General features: G+C 40.7%; 1 protein-coding gene across 6 annotated transcripts in view; it reads right to left on the reverse strand.

Moving 5' to 3' along the window:
* gda (guanine deaminase) overlaps positions 1-19,860 on the reverse strand; it is a 35,979-nt gene that overhangs the window by 909 nt on the left and 15,210 nt on the right. For 3 of the 6 annotated variants that reach the window (XM_061672195.1, XM_061672199.1, XM_061672198.1), the window contains 10 exons: positions 18,506-18,611; positions 18,390-18,417; positions 17,177-17,284; positions 16,533-16,640; positions 16,364-16,461; positions 16,177-16,244; positions 15,797-15,943; positions 15,576-15,694; positions 14,747-14,774; positions 13,287-14,655 (listed from right to left, as the gene is read on the reverse strand). In XM_061672195.1, the coding sequence (XP_061528179.1) occupies positions 14,591-14,655; positions 14,747-14,774; positions 15,576-15,694; positions 15,797-15,943; positions 16,177-16,244; positions 16,364-16,461; positions 16,533-16,640; positions 17,177-17,284; positions 18,390-18,417; positions 18,506-18,611 (875 nt within the window). In that variant the 3' untranslated portion in view covers positions 13,287-14,590. Of the gene's footprint in view, positions 1-87; positions 116-187; positions 307-384; positions 532-1,349; positions 1,418-2,541; positions 2,640-3,360; positions 3,469-3,534; positions 3,643-3,717; positions 3,746-3,843; positions 3,950-4,608; positions 4,697-4,814; positions 4,987-5,130; positions 5,220-7,084; positions 7,387-10,184; positions 10,267-13,286; positions 14,656-14,746; positions 14,775-15,575; positions 15,695-15,796; positions 15,944-16,176; positions 16,245-16,363; positions 16,462-16,532; positions 16,641-17,176; positions 17,285-18,389; positions 18,418-18,505; positions 18,612-19,860 lie in introns of those variants that run through there. The other 3 variants (XM_061672200.1, XM_061672194.1, XM_061672196.1) reach the window with 3 other exon arrangements.

Here is a 19,860-nt window from a genome sequence, read left to right on the forward strand (position 1 = left end):
GTATGACAGCAACAAAACCAACGCTATTGATGATGCGTGACTTGACGTGAATAGAACTGTTGGGAATCATTAAAACTGGTCACTCACCCAAATTCAAGAACTTCTCCAGAAGAATCTGGAAGTAAAAGGATGCGCTCTTAGCTGTAGTTATTTTTACTACCAAGTAAGGCTCCACTTTCAAACATACCTTTGGTTCCTCATGCTGGATCAAGTCAATGGGGCCACTAGGAACTGCTACATTCACCCTCAAAGCGTCAAAGTCTTTGCCCACTTCAAAATTTCCAATTTGGTTATCCAGGGACAAAGCTGGAGACGAAACACATCCATTAAAATAACACCAAGCTTTTCACCTGTTAGGATGCTTTCATCATTTTTGTGTGGTACCTTGGCTGCCTCCCAATGTAGCCAACCTGAACGCCTCCTCAAAGGTGAGCGTCTGATGTTCAGGCTCCAGTATGGTCAGAATTTTGGATGTGTCCAAGGCTCTCCTCACAGCATCCAGCATTGACGCTGAGTAGCCACCTGCCACGTCTGCCGTAGGATGAATTAGCAAAAAAAAAAAAACATAAAGATTAAATGGAGCTGAAATTTAAAAAAAAGTTAAACTTCACTACAGCGAACCCTCACATAATCACAATTTGGCATTAGCAAAATCTCATATTCTGGACTTTTGGAGGAAACCCACCCTATGTTATTTGAAAACAACCTCTTGTTCTTGTGTTTAAGTCATTGACAATGTTGTTTTTTTTTGGTCTGCGTTTTATATGTCCTGTTTTGCTCTGTTGAATAATATAACTACTGAATATTGTTGTTTATGTAACATGGGTTCATAATTGTGAAAATGCATTTCAGAGCCAAAAGAACAGACTGAGAGCCACGACTGTGTCCACAGCAGTCAGACTATACAATATAGCCCAAAATTATAAAATGTGAGTGCCCTTGTTTCTTGTTTATGTTTTATGTGAATGTATCTTTTTCTCTCTCCTTGGCTGCTTATATGTGATGCTTTGTTTCTTTCCATTTTTAGATATTTTTTGAATGTATGTTTCTATTTACATATGGACTTATCGTTAACTCTGTAAATTCTTGTTTCAATTCAATGATTGCTGTGATCATACATTTTTAATAGTCAAACACATGTTTTGGTGTGCTTTATGAGCGACTCTGTTTTAAGTGCTTTGCCGCCATCTCTATATGCAATTACAATCCACTTTTTGGATGGGGTCTCAATTATTCACAGATTTTTGCTATTCGTGGCAGGGGTCTGTCCCTATCCCTAGCGAATAGCAGGGGTTCACTGTACTCTCTCTTCTGTGGGTTCAAAGGTTGTCTCTTAAATCTGTTCTCACCTGTTCCCAGGCCCACCTTCACTTTGTGGTTCAGGACGTTACGGACATTGAGGACCCCACTGCGCAACCTGGTTAGATGAATTAATAGAAGGTGACTAATTCAGCAAATAACATTACTCTATATAATTCTGTTTTTATTCAAAAGGATATTACAGTGTTTATATATATAGCAATGTGTTTTTGTCACGAGCGGCAATGCCGTGAGGGCAGATCCCAAAAAATAGACTCCAGGTCAGAGGTCCGAACAATTTTAATTAAATGGAAGAGCATGTGATGGCGAGACATACGAAACTAAAGGAACTCATTGTATTGAGCCTAAATTTGGACAGCGGTCAGAACGGCGGCAAACACGGGGCAAAAACGAGTGACTATTTCGACGCCCACACACTGTCACGGTGCCCCCTAAAAAGGCTGATGATTACAATGCATGACAGGTACGTCACCGATGTCCACGCCCACCCAGACACTGCAACACAAAGAAAAACAACTTGAAACACAGGGCCATGACAGTTTTAACTTGTTATGGAGAACAAAAAGGTTGAAATTCTTTTTCCTCGCCATGTCGCATGATCTCCAAGGGCCCAAAAAAAATGAGGGGTAGAAATAAATATTTGATTATAGTTGACAGATAGCTCACTAAGAATTTTGATGATCGTGAAGAACTGATTGTGGAATAATCTTGTCTTGAAGCAACGTAGGAAAAACTGAGAACTCTTTTGATTCACACACTCAACCAGTTTGAGAACATGACAAACAGAACATGATGTCAGCTATAGGTGAGCTACTTCCATGCAAACCTAGGCTGTGAAAAATGAATCTGCTGAATACAAAATGGGGAAAAAAATGGATTGTATTAGTTACTTTAATTACTTTTACTTCAATTTTCTGCACAACCCCAAAACCCATCGCTCGCATAGATGATAAAGGACAGTGGGAGCTAGCAGGAACAGGCAGACAGACATATATTAGAGAAAGTAACTATAGGCCTACTCCAAATGTAGCATTAATATAGTACAGTTAATTCTACCCATTCATTTTATAATTGACTACTATTCTGTACATGAAAAAAAGAAAAGCAACTTTTTTTTTAAAGCTGATTTGCCAATCCCAATGAAAAATCAACATTGAAAACAATGTATTTCGTTATCTTTATATCTTAAACTAGTTTTACAGACAAATCAGTCACACTTACGAGATGTTGGAGTTCGGACAGTGAGACAAAGATGCTCCTGTCTCCCTGAACAAGGACAACTCGTCATCACTCAAATGGCACCCATGCGCCATCACTGTCTGTGAAGCAATGCCAGCATGAACTTTCAGAAAGAGAGAGCGATGCCAAAACACCAGACTGCATAGGGTAATCATTTTAATAGGCCTCGTTTCCATTGAACCGTTTTACTTTTACACTAAAAACTCTTTGTTTAAAAATTGTAAATGAAAATAAAATGTCACTTTCAGTCCCCCTAATATGCTTTACCTCGGTCATCTTGAATGTCACTGAAAAAAAAGCAATAATTAACATTTGAGTGCCTAGGAAAGCACAATTTAAGTGTAATGCATAATTATTATTATTATTATTATTATTATTATTATTACATGTACACAGTGACATCACAAAGTTCTGCTACAATAAGACTGGGTAACAATTTTTGTTGAGTTAGGTCTGACAGCTGTTTTTAAACACATTTTTGGGTGTGGAATCTAAAACTGGTCTAAGTTTTTCTCTATCACGTCAAATCTTTGAACTATAGATCTCCATTTTCTTAATTATTTCAGTACCGTGTTACAACTTCAGTAAGAAAGTTGTCGCCATAAGTTTATCGTCAGTTGAATAGCATATTCGCACAAGTCATCTTTGAACAGTTTTGGAAAACAATTAAGAAAGAACACAATTTTTAGCAGGTATATTGGCATTTTGTATTGATTTGGCAACAGTAAGTTAGAAATGACTTGGGCAGTTAAGCTATTAGGCTAATGATATAGCTATTGCCCAATCAAGATTGCTTCTCACCTTGTTGGTAAGCAGGTTGTGTTTATGGTAAACATCTGTGAAAGAATTGGAATCAGGGAAGAGCTCCTTCACAACGTTCACACTGTCATAAATTTCAGCAATATGACTCTGGAAATAAAACAACATGTTCATTGGCGCTGTCCCATCTGGACGTCACCTTGTTTGGTTTCTCACCTGAATATGCAGGTTTTGATTCTTAGCCAGTTGTCCCAGTTCACTCAACAAGGGTCCCGAGCACCACCGAGCAAAGCGAGGTGTCACCACCGGCTTCACGAGAGCATACTGACAAAAGACCCAAGGAGACAACAGTCAAACATAATTCTCTTGTTTGGGGAATTCCTTATGTCCTTATGTCACCTTCTTATCCAAGAGTTCTGAGATGAATCTGAAAGGTGGGAAGGACATTTGTCATTCATACCATTGGAACCCATGACAAATGGGATATTCATGGATGTTTCAGTAGTAGTGTTATTATTAACCCACCGAGAGGTTTCCTCAATGGACTCCTGAAATGTCTCTTTATATTGTTCTGAAAAGCGGTTCCTGTCCGAACACACTTTGCCTACCAAGGCTCGCTGTCCAAATTCATCTACAAGGAAAATAAACACAACACTCTCATTGTCATGGTCTTTCATGTGTTTAAAAAAAAAAAAAAAAAAAAAACTATATATATATATATATATATATATATATATAAACCCGACATTTACTCAGCGTACAATTATTTATTCATCTGTCCATTTGGACTTTGGAACACTTAAATGCTAAGTGAATTCCATTGATTTGTCTATAAAATCAGTCATCATGGATAGGTCATACAGTACATATGTTGAAGTAAATACCACTCTCACACAAAATAGAACTACTTCGAATGATAAGATAACAAAACATGTATCGCGAAGGTGGTTTTTAGGTGGTACTCGGTGCTATCTAACCTGTAAACAAATTGCATGTCCTTGAAGTGAGCCGACACCCCATCCATCTAATTTTTATAATATTGTCCGCATTACGGTCACGGGTGAGCTGAATCCTATCCAAGTGGACTTTGGGCGAGCCCTTGGGTCAATTGAAGAACCCATAAACAACCATTCAAACTCACATTTTCACCTATGGACAATATAGAGTCTTCAGAGTAGCTAACATGCATGTTTTGGGAATGTGAAAGGAAGCCAAAGGACAAGTGGCATAGAAAATGCATGTACATAAAAGACAGAAAGTGAGAAAATAGGGAGTGAGTCATGGTCCTACTTGCAATATGGCCCAACAGAAGAGAGGAGTCCTTATGTATTGTGGCAAAATAACAAGCAGTGGTTGTTCCATTTCTCAGAGTTCTTCTCTGTGAATGACATGTTTTTCAAATGGTTCCAACTTTTTCTGGCACAGTTTGTTATACCCAGAGCAGTTTAGTGTAATCAAATTTCACAACACGTACCAAAATGTAGGAGTCAACTCACCACAACTTGTGTGTAGACTTTCTGTGCAAAACTTTTGTCTTTAAAGCAAGACTCCACTGGAAAGGTGTATTTGTTGAGCCAGTCAAGCAGCGGCATGTCCAGGGCTGTGCCAATGTAGCTGTACTGGGGGGCATGGATGTGGGTGTCCACCATTCCTGGCATGAAGAATTCGCTACAATGCAGAGAGTATCATAAATTTGTCTGTCCTATGTGCTACAGTTTTTTTTAGTTGGATTTTTAAAAATGCTTCTAAATCCCCGATCAAGCGCTGTAAAGCAATACTCACATGTATGTACACTAGTATTCCTACACTTACTGTGTTTCCAGTTGAGTTACTGCAGAGGGACGAAATCCGAAGTTTTTAGACATCTTATCCAGCTCTCTGCCTTCCCCAATGAAGATGATCTGATGACAGAATAGCTCTTTATATTATTATTATTATTTTATTTTTTTAGCAAAGCCATAAATCTCGCCATTATTTTTTTTTTGTGCTTGTAGGGTCGCCGGTGAGCTGGGGCTGTGGAGCCCTTTTCATATTTTACAAAAAAATAAAAAATGTAAAAAATAAGTGCGTCAGCTTTAAGCTGATTCATAACAACACTGTGTCCTTTATACTTATTTACGTTTTCCTTTAAATTTTGACATGCTACTGTGTGTTTGTAAATGGTGTACTATTCCTGGACTGGCTAATGGACATTATGCAGCTCGAATTTTATTGCTCATATTGTACTGAGCAACCAGGCACCTTTCTTTGTCACAGCAAGTTACAGTACATTTCCAGCTCTATGGTTATCGTCACTGGTACCACTCCATGGTGAATGCAAGAATGTAAAGTCACTGTTTGTTTGTTTTTAAAAAAAATATTATTATTATTGCTTTATTCTGAGGGGACAGTGCACATTAATGAACATGTTCAGAATATATAGATCTCTATATGGAGAAAAAAAATGTAAATATGCCACAGTTAGTGTAACGCTATTTTTAAAATCCGTCGTCCCCAATAAGTAACTACAAATACAGAACATTAAGTCATCACATACAGTCATCATCATATAAAATATAGAACACGTAACATGCAATTGTGGAGAGACCAAAGATTACAGTTGTCAGATTAAAAGAGACAGACAAGGACCATCCATAAAAAGGCCATCCTACTCTTATCTTGGAGGGTTGGGACTATTAATGATAAGGAGACGTCAACAAGTGACAGCAATAGGCTTCTCCACGACCCCAGTGACGAGAAGCAGAATGGAAATGGATGGATGGTAACACTGACGATGGTTGACATAGTATCCATCCATCCATTTTCTGAGCCGCTTCTCCTCGCTAGGGTCGCGGGCGTGCTGGAGCCTATCCCAGCTATCATCGGGCAGGAGGCGGGGTACACCCTGAACTGGTTGCCAGCCAATCGCAGGGCACATACAAACAAACAACCATTCGCACTTACATGCACACCTACGGGCAATTTAGAGTTGTCAATTAACCTACCATGCATGTTTTTGGGATGTGGGAGGAAACCGGAGTGCCCGGAGAAAACCCACGCAGGCACGGGGAGATCATGCAAACTCCACACAGGCGGGGCCGGGGATTGAACCCAGGTCCTCAGAACTGTGAGGCAGAAGCTCTAACCAGTCGGTCACCGTGCTGCCGTTGACATAGTATATTGTCTAAAAGTACACAGTATATTGTTTGAAGTACATATATCCAGTATACAGATTTGAGTTACTTTGAAATTTTAACAAGCAACTCTCCACATGACTTATGCTCGTCTCAAAAGTGTTGGTAACCTCTATCTACAACATACAGTGCCACTGTAGCGCCGGAACTGATTCTTATGACAGCGTTCCCTCAACTTTATTGGGCCGAGGCATTCATTTAACAGGAAAATCTCACAGCACACCAAAGAAAATGTCACCAAAGTATAAAACCTAAAATAATGTCGCTCTCGTCTCAATTTACCCACAAATCAACTTTCCCAGTCTGAAATCTGGCCGTTGAATTTAACACAATTTATGCAACGACTTATTCTGTTGTATGAAATGGCAACAGGTGGATACGCAGGTTAACTGTACATTGTCCCATCTAAAGGAAGAACATTTAATTGTTCTGCCTGTCACTATCTAACACTGACATTGATAGATAATTTTTGGACAAATTAGGGGGAATTGGATTTGTTCCACCCTGATTGAGATTCACCATTTTAGGACATTATGGAACTCCTCTTTACAATAGGGCTATTTAAAAGTGCAACTTTTGAAGTAGGATCAAACCTTTCCCTCGGCATTGACTCCCAGTAGAGCATCTGCAAGGACCTGCAGCACTTCTTCCCGGGTGGCATGAATTAAAGTTCCCCTGAAGACACGCAGAGTCTTTGCAAAAGAGCTGTGCGGGTTTGCCATCGCGTCTTCAGCGCCGCGGAGGGATAAAGCGCACCAGTAATAGAACCAACAGCAATCTGGAGTTCTGGAGGTTCTGCTGTTGTTTATTCTGTCAGAATAAAAGGAGATCGTCTCCAAAAAAGGTCCCGGTGTCACACCTTTCTTCAAACCGACACAACGTAGAAGACCATCGGTCACACTGACTCAGCAAATGATTTCTACATGGGCTGTTTGGGAGTGTCTTTAAACCTTTAAATGAGGAAGTATTAACTCGCACACCCAACAATATGGTATTTAAGGTATTAAATACAGGTATTTAAAGACCCTGCAAAGTAAGTTCATAAATGTGTTTCTAAATACATTATACATAAAGATATGGGGAGAGATATGTCTCAAAATTATTTGCACGTGTTTTTCAAATCTATACATATATCCGCGATTTACACATTTTTCAAATCCCCAAATATATCAGTGATTTACGTGTTTTTCAAATCCACAAATTATATGCACGTGTTTTTCAAAATCACAAATATAACCGCGATTTTCACAGGTTTTCAAATCCTCAAAAATATCTGCGATTTGCACGTGTTTCAAATCCACAAATATATCCGTGATTTACAAATGTTTCAAATCCACAAATTATTTGCACGTTTTTCAAAATCGAAAATATATTCGCGATTTACACGTGTTTTTTAATGTTGTGTGCGCATTCATCATGACTTGTCATTTGTAAATATTCAATTTAACTTGGGAATTGTTGAAAGTGCATTTGTGGCTCAGCGGGCATTTGCATTTAATTTTGAGACAAACATAACATAGATTAAAAGCACATGTGTAGGAAGGCCCTCCCTCCATTTGCTAGGCAGCAGTGTTGCTGTTTCCATTGATGACTTGACTGCAAGTCATTTTTACAGAAATCCAACAGTCTATGGTCCGACCCTGCTGAATCCTCAATAAATTGACTATGGCTGAACAAGGTGGACAACCAGCAGCCCTGTCATTAGTACGTAAAATATATATAAAAAAATCACTTTCCTCATCTGTCAGCAAGATACAAAAACAACTTATTATTACAGTGTTTAAATAATAACAGTGGCTCGCTCTCAAACATCTCCAGTAAATACTGCATATAGTCTATGCTCTCAAAGGAGACAGCAACACTGCCGCCTAGCGGATGGAAGGAGGACCTTCCCACACGTGTGATCCACACGTGTGATTTATTCTTTTTTTCAACTTGAAACTGCGTTACGTTAGTCTAAAAAAAAAAAGTCAGTTCCCACTGATCCACAAATGCAGCTCCAACTATTCACCAGCAAGATTGAATATTTACAAATGATAAGTCATGATAAATGCACACATAACAGTAAAAAACACATGTAAATGTAAATCCACGATATATTTGTGGATTTGAAAAACACACGTGCAAATCATTTTGAGACATATCTCTCCCTATATAAATGCAGCCCTATGGGGGGGGGGCCACAAGGGTTAACAACTGAATGTGTGGACAGGAAAAATCTCAGGAGTTGGTTGATATGATGATTAGGAGAAAGGTTGATATATTAAGTGTCCCGGGGCCTCATGTACAAAAAGTGCGTACGCACAAAAACATGGCGTCCGTTGTTTTTCACGGCAAAGTTAAGATGTATCCAGAGTGACATGACCGTGGAAATGTGCGGTGCCTCACGCCAACTGCATGACTGGCGTACGCACGTTTCTGCAGCTTTTGGTGCTTTGGCGACACTTAGAGGTGATGCTGGGAAACTGTTCTAATAAATCTGCACACCTGATGAACAATTCATGCCCAACAACATTTGATTTCCACCATGCAATTGTGGCAAGGACTGAGAATTCATTTGTTAACCAGTGTATTTAATGAACCACCGATATTTGTGAGGACACGTATTAATTGATCAAGGAGATCATTACCCTCACAATCGCTTCGTGACTCCAGCACATGCACTGAAAAAAAGCGTCCTTTGAATTTACTTCATTTGGACATGTACATGGGTTGCCCATGATTAAAATGAGTTTAAATTGACATAATTTACCTGCTGCGACTGCGTGTCCTCTCTTGTGTATTAAAATAATAAATTGAGTCATCAAAAAGGAGTCAAAGTTTTTGCTATCCTCTTTGATATGCTGATGTGCTTCTATTTGAATTCAAAAGATTTATGACAAATACCACACATTTCCGCATGAACCTTTATCTCACAGGGCTGAGTGTAGGTTACTGTATGAACACATTTGTTATGAGTTCTAAAAATACATGGTATTAACCTTGCGGGGTGATCATAGTCAGCCCCGTCCTCCCATCACCCCTGAGAGAGCAGCGTCAACCATGATCGCAGTGATTCTCTCCGCAACTTCACATTCAGAACAATTCTTTTTTTTCATGACCTTGCTCATTTTCCTTTTTCCGGGGTATACCCTGGGCACATACAAATAAACAACAATTCGCACTCATATTCACACCTACGGGCAATTTAGAGTATCCAATTAATGCACGTTTTTGGGATGTGTGAGGAAACCGGAGTGCCCGGAGAAAACCAAAAGACAAATGTTGGGTATTGTGTTCAGCTCTCCCTCTGCTGATATACTCCTATTAGATTGGTGCACTTGCTTTTTTGGGAGTAGCACTGAAGCAACGCTGTCAGTAACACATGTCTTCATGTCTGTTTTTGTGTTTGTCCCCCCCACTGTCTGGCCCAGATGGTTTTGTATTGATGATAGAAGGGTAGACCGTAGAGATTCTCTATGTGGTTCGTGTCTGGACTCCATGGTGGGCCAGGCATGTGTGAAAATGATCTTCATTTTAATTGTACTGATTTGATCGATTGAATTAATTATACTCCCTCACGGGGAAATTCATACTTCCCACGTGAACTCTACTGGTATACAGTATTAACTTTTTGTTGCACACGACAGAGAGAACCTGTTCACCCAATTCCTTACAGATAATACGTTCGTGACAAAAGACAAGAGAACATACCTATCAATCTTGGCAGCACACATCCAGTCTGAAAGTTGTCTAATTATGTAGCAAGCTTCTGTGTGTTTCTGCTTGTTCCATGATGCACTGTGCATTCAAAGTACCGTATTTTCACGACCACAAGGCGCACTTAAAAGTCTGAAATTTTCTCCAAAATGGACGGGGCGCCTTATAATGCGGCGCGCCTTATCTGTGCACCGAGTTCCAAAATCTATAAATGTTGTTGTGTGATGAGGGCTCCGCTTGACTGACTGGGAGCATTTCCTGCCGACACGCTGCTTATACAGAGGACAGCATGCGGACGTCAAAGGGGGAAGGGTGCGCGTGAAGGAGGGCGCTAAAGGCACGCCCCCAGTAGGTATATAGCGCCGGTATATGCATTGTGGAAAACAACATCGGTTTTGCTAAGGACCCCCGAAAATGACTGCGGTCAAGCCAGCCTCCACTCGTAAAGTAGCAATCGAGCCAGCCGCCCCTAATTTTGTTCATACTAGACATTACGGTAATAAGTCGCCAACTCGCGGCGAAAGCGACCTTCAAAATAAAACCTTCCCAATAATACGGACGTCAATGTTCTTCGGTAAAGGAGTGCAACCAGCAAGGTTAATTTGAATCTTGAGATGCATTAAAAAAATGTAGTTTATGTGCTATCTTATGAAAAATAAATGGTAACTGGACTGCACTTATATAGCGCTGTCTCTACACCATCACAGTGCCCAAAGCGCTTTACGAAGCCTCACATTCACACACACATTCATAAACCAATGGGCGACTGCAGCCATGCAAGGCACTGCCAGGCACACTGGGAGCAAATTAGGGTTCAGTGTCTTGCCCAAAGTCACTTTTGACATGCGGACAGACAGTCATAGCAGGGATTCGAACCTGTTCTACCGATTGAGCCAAAGCCACCCGAAAATAATCCCCTTGGTATCGCAAGACAAGTCCAGATCTGTGTGACAGACCACCATGGACTCCATTAAAAGAGGTTTGATGAAGATCTTATATTGTATTTCAAAATAAAAGTCCCCCCGAAAACGACATATTTTGCTGTCATTACCCCTGACTGAAAAAAACCTGTTAAAAGAAATATATGAGCTATCGCAACACCGGCAACCTATTACCGTACTGCCTAGTATGAACAAAATTAGGGGCGGCTGGCTTGACTGCTGCTACTTTACGAGTGGAGGCTGGCTTGACCGCAGTCGAAAACTGCACCTACGAAGAGACACGCTTACGAAGCAGTTTAAACTGCAAGCTATCATTTACGCGAGGAACATGGGAATCGAGCAGTCGCGAGAGAATTCAAGATCAACGAATCCTTGGTTCGCAAGTGAAGGAAGCAGGAAAACGAGCTTTGGCAAGTCAAGAAGACAAAGCTGATTTCCCGCGGAAACAAGGCGAGGTGGCCCGAGTTGGAAGACCAACTCGAGCAATGGATTAATGAACACCAACCGCTGGACATCGGCGTAAACAAGGCATTCAAAGTGAAGTTGCGAGCGGCGTGGGAGCCATGGACGACAGATGGCGAACACAGCTTTACTAAGACTAGGAGGCAACGCCGGGCGAGTTACGCCACAATTTGTGAATGGATTGTGGATGCTCGGGCTAACGTGTTTGCTTGCGCTGTTGTTCGAGCTTTCGTAAAAGCCGGCATCATTTCCGAGGAGCCGCACTGCAACGAGACTGACTCCGACAATGATGAGCGGGAACCTGACGTGTTTGATGGAGAACTTGCCCAGCTGTTCATTTCGGATACAGAAGATGAGGACTTTGATGGATTCGTGGATGAGGATTAATAAAAAAATTACGTGAGTACATTGTTAAATACTTCAATAAAGTACAACCGAACTCAGTTTTGCTCCCGCTGCCTTTTTAAAAACATTGTTTTAGCGTGCATGCATGCTAGCGTATGTTTTGACCTAGCGCATGTTTTACCATGCCTGCGCCCAATAATACGGTGCGCCTTATGTGTTAAATACAGAAATAGACCCCGTAACTGAGACAGCGCCTTTTAATACGGTGCGCCTTATGGTCGTGAAAATACGGTATGTTGAGTCTGCCTACAAAGGAACAAGACTATGCAAGCAAAGACAAGGGGGCATGGAACCTTCCTAAAACAAAAATGTCAGGTTCTTGCCAGGCATTGGCTTTTATTCCTTAGTTGGGGCCTATGCCACGTTGCCTGATCAGTCCAGCAAGTCCTTGTGTGTTTCTGAGTTAGGCTGCCATAAGTAATAACTGAACACTGCCGGTGTAGCGGTTCACTCACCTGACTTTGGTACAAGCAGCGTGGATTCAGGTCCCACTCCGGGATAGTGTAAAGGATAGTGTGAATATGTCTTGTCTATACGTGCCGTTATTGACTGGCAACCAGTCCAGGGTGTAGTGTTGTCTTTAGCCAGCCAGTCAGTTGGGATAAGCTCCAGCTCAGGCATCACTCTGAACAGGCTAAGCAATATAGAACATGCATTGCTGGATGGACAATAATGGATGAGGTATGGGTATTGGAAACGGAGACACTTTTCCAATGAGAAAACAAGACAGAATGCCAAGCTGATATCACAAGGGTCACGTAATCCACTGGTCATTGATCTAGCAGATTTGTCATTTCTGCGTCATCTTGAAGATATGCAGCTAGAAATGACAGAAATAAACGCACATGCTACTAATAGCTTACCGCGACTACGCCGTAGTATTATACCCCACTGGCTGTTTTTGTGGTTGCACTCAAGTCTCATCAGGAGTAAAATTTGTCCCGTTACCTGGGTCAACAGTCAAAATGAACACAAGTAAATACAGGAGAACCCTCTTGTCCAGGACAATGGGAGTAAAATTGAGCCGCGCTAGTACCGTGCAGTGGAAATTCAGAATTGTCATTTTTTATGTAACTCTAAAGCACTCTGAAACGCCTTGTAAATGAATTGACAAATAAACTTGCATTTGCCTCTCAGGCTCCCTCTGAATGGGCCAAGAGGGTTTCTCCTTCTAGACTGACTGATGACCATTCCTTGTGTCAATCTCAGCCCGGCAATTTATTAGTAATTCCAACACAGGTCATGAAAGCACTTCTCAGTTCAGCCACTTGTTGCTGATAACTGACAATTTATTAGTAAGTATTCCACCACAGGTCATGAAGGCACTTACTTCTCAGTTCACACGCACTTATTTCAGTTCCCCATGGATTGAGACATCAAGGACAATTTAAAAGAAGTACTCATGTTTCAAATGCTATCAATAGTTTGTGCCACATACTGACATTTTGTTTTGTGACATCAAATTTAATGGATTTCCAAAAGTGTACTAACGTCTGATAGTAACACATCATTAATGCAACAACTGAGAGACTTTCAAAACTAACAAAAAACAAATCACGTGTCTCTGCAATTTGAAATGAAAGACGGGTCATATTTAAAGTCAGGTGGTGCCCTGACTTAGGAGTTGAATTTGTTGTGTCCATGCTCGTAACTCAAATTACACCTATCTCAAATCAACTTTCCCCATGAAAAGAATGGCAATGGCATTAACCCTCACAAAGCCCCACAAAGTACAATATCATTGTACTCTAAAATAGAAATATCAAAATAGAGAATGTAAAGAAATAAACTGGTTTCGTAAGTGTAATTAAGCCAAACATCTCACACATCCCCACACACACGCATACATATAGTGCATACAGCAAGTGTGTTGTGGCTTTAAATGGCGTGGCCTCAAGAGTGCCTTTTAGCTCGTCTGTAGCTTTGTTACCCCTTCATGGCAGCTCACTTTCCAAGGTTTCTTAATAGCGCCATCACTTGCACATTTCACTTTCTTGGGAGTCATACTGGAGATTATGTTACAGCCCCCCCCCCCCAAAAAAAAATCTAGAACTGAATTACGCAACCCATTGAGCATATGACGTTAACAGTATTTGTGCTAAAAAAATGTTGTAAACTGATTTGTGAATGAACTGAATTCCTCTAAGAGGTTTCACCCTAATTGCTTCACTGGCACTGTTGAGTCTCTCAAGCTCACTCATAATTCAAATCATTGCTCACAAATCAAGGCAAAAAAATCGGCCGAGCTATGGCTCATATCTCCAAAAACGCATCAGTCCATCTACCACTGTATATAAAATGAACATTGATGCTAATGGTGAAGAATAAAATACTCTTGATTAGTCAAGATTAGCTTAACTTGCTCATGGTAATGCTGACTTGCAGTTAGATACACAGTAGCTGATACATTGCTTTTACAAGTCTTTTACTTGCCAGGCTGGTCCCTATGACCTACACTTGCAATTGAATAGAAAAGGCTACACACTACAAATAATAGACTGACTGCCTGATTGTGACTCATTCCTCAGACGACAGGCAACATTTCAAGCAATTTAATCGAGTGATGAAAAGGTATGTGGAGAGATGGAGAGACTACTCTGCAGATGGTACCACATTCCTTCCAGCCACGTAAACCTCCACTATGTTCCGATCGTCACCTGCACGATAGGAACAAAATTATCATGTGACCATGATGCGTGACACACAAAAGAATAATCAGAAAAGGAATCATCACAACTTGTCACTCACCCAAATTCAAGAATTTTTCAAGAATAATCTGAAAGTAAAATAATGATACATTAGTTACATCTACTGGACATCTTGCATTTCACTACCAAACAGTTTAAGTCTGTGTTCACAATTGTAGCTCAGTACTAGTCTGGAACAAAACAGAGCGTTTGGACTCATGTGTTTGGCTTTTGGTCAAAAACTTAAAACAACTTGGTCTGCTCAACTGCGATTGGCTAGCGACCAGTTCAGGGTGTACCCTCCCTCTCGCCCGATAGCTGCAATGGGCTCCAGCAGCCCTCGCGGCCTAGTGAGGATAAGCGGTAAAGAAAATGGATGGATGGATGGTCTGCTCAATCATGCTCAAGTATTTCTGAGTGCATCGATGTTTAAGTTGCACCCACAAAATTTAAAGAAACGTGAAACTTACACATATAAATATGGGGGAAAAAACAGGTTTTGGTGAGCTGAAGATAAACTAAGAATAGATGAGAATGTTGACACATCGGGAAAATACGCTAATACGATGCATCATTGGTAAGCCGCAGGATTAATGAGTGGGGAAAAGTCGCAGCTTCCAGTCAAATGCAGACAGCCTCTTCAAGTGGTCTCAGCCCGCTTATTTGGCCAGCACCAAATACACGTGACCTAATAGACGGCATTATTGTGTTAATTGAAAGAAGTGTGAGAACACCTTGGTGCAAGCTTGTTAAGCTTGTGATTTTATATGGTTCTATTTTTACCTGAGCTCCTAAAATATAAACTGTAGACCACCAGAGTTTATTTTTAACCAAATCAAACTGGACAAGTGTGAACACAGTGTCAGTCAGTGCTCCCCTTTCAAATATACCTTGGGTTCCTCATGCTGGAACAAGTCAATGGGTCCGCCAGGAACCATTACATTCACCCTCAGAGCGTCAAAGTCTTTGCCCACTTCGAAATTTCCAATTTGGTCATCCAGGGACAAAGCTTGAGACAAAAGACAAAATTCATTAAAATAACACCACACCCTTCACATATCAAGATGACTTCATCAACATGACTAATTCAGGGTGCAATTTTGTGTGGTACCTTGGCTGCCTCCGAGTGTAGCCAGCCTGAACACCTCCTCAAAGGTGAGCGTCTCATGTTCCGTGTCCTTTATGGTCAGCAATTTGGATGTGTCCAAGGCTCTCCTCACGGCATCCAGCATTGAGGCAGAGTAGCCACCCGCCACATCTGCCGCAGGACGCATCAGAGCAAAAGCAGGCACAGACAACAGCTTTACACAGTATACAATTAAAATCCAATCGCTTTCAGTTGGCTTTGTTCGTGTTTCTGGATTGTCGGCTATGACTAAGATAATTCAAATACTCAAGTGTGATTGCCCGAGAAAAAAATCACAATGCTTCACTACATTACTCTCTTTTCAGTGGGCTCAAATGTGTGTGGTATTGTTATTGTGTTCCCACCTGTGCCAAGGCCAAGCTTCACTTTGTGGTTCAAGACGTTACGGACATTGAGGAATCCACTGCATAACCTTGGGAGTGGAATCATCATTAAGAAGGTGACTCACAAACTGTTATGACACAAACTCATTTGTCTATTATCATCTTACATAAGCAAAGGTGTTTTAAAGGGGAAATCAGTCACACTTACGAGATATTGGAGTTTGGACAGTGAGACAAAGAAGCTCCTGTCTCTCTAAACAAGGCCAACTCTTCATCACTCAGATAGCAGCCATGCGCCATCACCGTCTAGAGAACAGGAGCAAAATGAACAATGTATCCACCAAAAGTTTTTTAGACTGACCAGGAATTGTTTTCACCTTGTTGGTAAGCAGGTTATGCTTGTGGTAGACATCTGTGTAAGAATCAGAATCAGGGAACAGCTCCTTCACAATCTTCACCTCCTCAACATTTTCACTAATGTGACTCTGGAAATGAATACAGTAATCCTCAAAGGCTTGTTTGGGAACATTTACATAAGGCCTTAGGTGAGGGTGTGAAATTGCATGTTTTGTTTTGTAATACTTGGTTTAACTCTTTCAGCTCAGCAGGAGTGGGTGACCACAATTACAAATTACATAACATTGTACAACTTTAACATTTTACTGTGTTACTTTTATTAGGACTATTTATCTTGTAATTTTTCCATGTTGCACTTGTTGGCACCTTGTATTATATGACGTCCATATCACCTGTAGGTTTGTCCTAAGGTTGTATTGTATGTTCTGTGTTGTTGCTGCTGCATGGGCGAATGGCCCAGAGCCAATTTCTCACTTTGTAGGACAATAAAGTTAATCTTGAATCTTAAATCAATTTCAAACAGTTTGTGTCTACCTAAAAGTTGGAAATCCCAAAAGACTTCAAATCACTACAACTACCCCCAGTGGACAGCGCCTGGTTTGGTTGTCGCTGTCCAATGGTCCCCAGTGGACAGCGCCTGGTTTGGTTGCCACGGTGAGCTCACCTGAATATGCAGGTTGTTATTCTTAGCAAGTTGTCCCAGTTGTCTCAACAAGGCTCCCGAGCATGAAAGGACAAAGCGAGGCGTCACCACGGGCTTCACAAGAGCGTACTGACAAAAGACCATGAGAAGACACAAGCATCAGTCAAACTGTTGTCAGTGAATTTGATGCAAATTGACAACTTGTTTGAGAATAACTCCAGTTGAAAGCATAAAGGACTGTCTTTGACAAATTATCAAATTCACGAGGATTTACACTCTACTATGGAACAAAAATGACAGATTTGATTGACATTGAAAGTGGTTGAAAATTACGACTGATACGTCTGCCGAAACGAAAATGTGCTTCGACACTTTGACCATCTTTTGTTGACTGTTAATCAAAATCAAGAGTGTTCTTGCCTTCACACATAGATCAAGACAAAATTCCAAAAGATTGCAGAATATTTTGCAACATGAAGACTAGTGCCAGATACAGAGACGCAATGAACTCACACTAATTTCTCATCATTCTGTTTGCTGCTTCAGCTACCTTGTTCATCTTGTGTTGGATCTCATTCAAAATCATTAGGGTTCTTGTCTAAACAGAAGGAAAGTCTTAAACTCTAAGAAGAAAAGATTGACTTGCCACATGAAGAGTGTCAGCGAGAAGACTTTACTGATGCAGACTGCGTCGCTACACTTTTGATTTTCCTTACATTTCTTATCACACTGTTTGCTGCTTCAGCTACCTTGGCCAGCTTGGATTCAAAATAAACAGGGTTTCTGCTTTACAAAAATTAAAAGCTTGTGTAAGATTTTTTTTTCCACCTATGAATACAGACGCAATAAACTACAATGCTACTGTTGAGTTTCTTTAAGTTTCTTGTTCTGATTTGATCTCAAGATTGGTCATGTTGTATCAGATATGATAAAAAACAACAGGGTTCTTGCTTTCACTCAACTAAACCTCTCAAAACTTGGGAGATGATTTGGTTGACTTGCCACGTGTTATTAACAGCATTCTTGGTTTAACACAAATCAATATCTCAAAGCTTGTAAAAATATTGTTGACTTGTCATGTGATGAATGTCGACAAGAAACATCTATGGATGCAGACATCTTGTTCTGACTTGACTTTAAACTGGGCCATCTTGTGTCAGACATCAACTGAGTGCTACAGTACACATTGGATTTTTCTTACATTTTCTGAACTTCTCATTCTACAGACTCTTACCTTTTTCTCCAAGAGCTCAGCAATGAAACTTGAAGAGGATAAAGAAAACATTTGCCATTACACAAATCTGCAAATCCCAACATCCTACATAAAATTAAAACATTTTTTAAACCCACCGATGGGTTTCTTTCAGGGACTCTTGGATGGTCTCTTTGTAATGTTTCACAGAATTGTTCCGGTCCATACACACTTTACCCACCAAGGCTCGCTGTCCCAACTTGTCTACAAGAAGAAACACCAGTCTCACACCATTGCTTGCATTATAACGTTTGTTGTTCGACAATACAATAGAATATGACATCATTTGTCCTACAATTAGAACATTTCAGTTTCACAGCAGTCAAACAGTTGCAGCACATAAGAATAATATAAAATAATCAAAATATTATTTGCATATTTATGACATCAGGCAATGAAATTAAGCTTTTTTGGAACATGTTGCAGTCATCAAATTCAAAATGAGAGAATATCTGAAAAAAAAAGGAATAGTTTATCAGTTTGAACATTCAATCTTTTGTCCTTGTAGTATTCATCCATTGTCTGTACCGCTTATGCTCACAAGGATCATGGGCGTGCTGGAGCCTATCTCAGCTGTCTTCGAGCGAGAGGCAGGGTACACGCCGAACTGGTCGCCAGCCAATCGCAGGGCACGTATAAACAAACAACCATTCACGCACACATTCACACCTACGGGCAATTTAGAGTCTTCAAAAAACCTACCACGCATGTAACCCTAACCCGTGGCCGACTGGTTAGTAAATCTGCAGTTCTGAGGACCCCCACCACGCCACATGGCGATGAGTGGAGTAAGGCTGTTGCTGTTGATGTGAATTATACAAAGACATACAGTATACATACAGCAATTAAATGCTCTTCCACTAGATAACAGAAGGTACATATTTAACCTGTGTATCCACTATATTATTTCCTTTTTTGGGGGGGGGGGACATTTTTCTGAAGGTCGGTTAACACTTGGACCATTGGCTTAGCCTGTAACGAGAAAGAATCTGAATAATTTTGGACATAGCTCTTGTGTGATTTTATTGGTGTAATGAATGATTTTCTCGCATGTCCTATTCAGCCGATAGAAATCATCATTTTTAACTGCAGGTTTGTGCTTGTCAGGTGGTGACAAAAAGTATACACAGTGTACAGCAGTCATTGCAGGAGGGAAAATTGGATCATGGCATACTGTTTGTAATGCATGCACGCACCTGGTGTACCACGCATGATAAGGGAAAGGTAAAAAGGTTCTGAGAGATTAAAGAAAGAGAAAGACGCTCGGACAGCAGCTGAGAGGAAGTTTGTTAGGCAGCTGTAATGAAAATGGAGCTTGTTTACGTCAAACAACATGGGATGTCAACCACTAGATCCCTCCATTGTATACTCATTCTACAACAGGGGTCAGCCACCTTTTTAGGTCCAGGTGTCCCATATAAGGGACTGGCAGACATTTTTCAAAGGACCCACT

This window comes from Phycodurus eques, chromosome 3 (genome assembly GCF_024500275.1).
Source record: "Phycodurus eques isolate BA_2022a chromosome 3, UOR_Pequ_1.1, whole genome shotgun sequence".
Classification (NCBI taxonomy): Eukaryota; Metazoa; Chordata; class Actinopteri; order Syngnathiformes; family Syngnathidae; genus Phycodurus; species Phycodurus eques.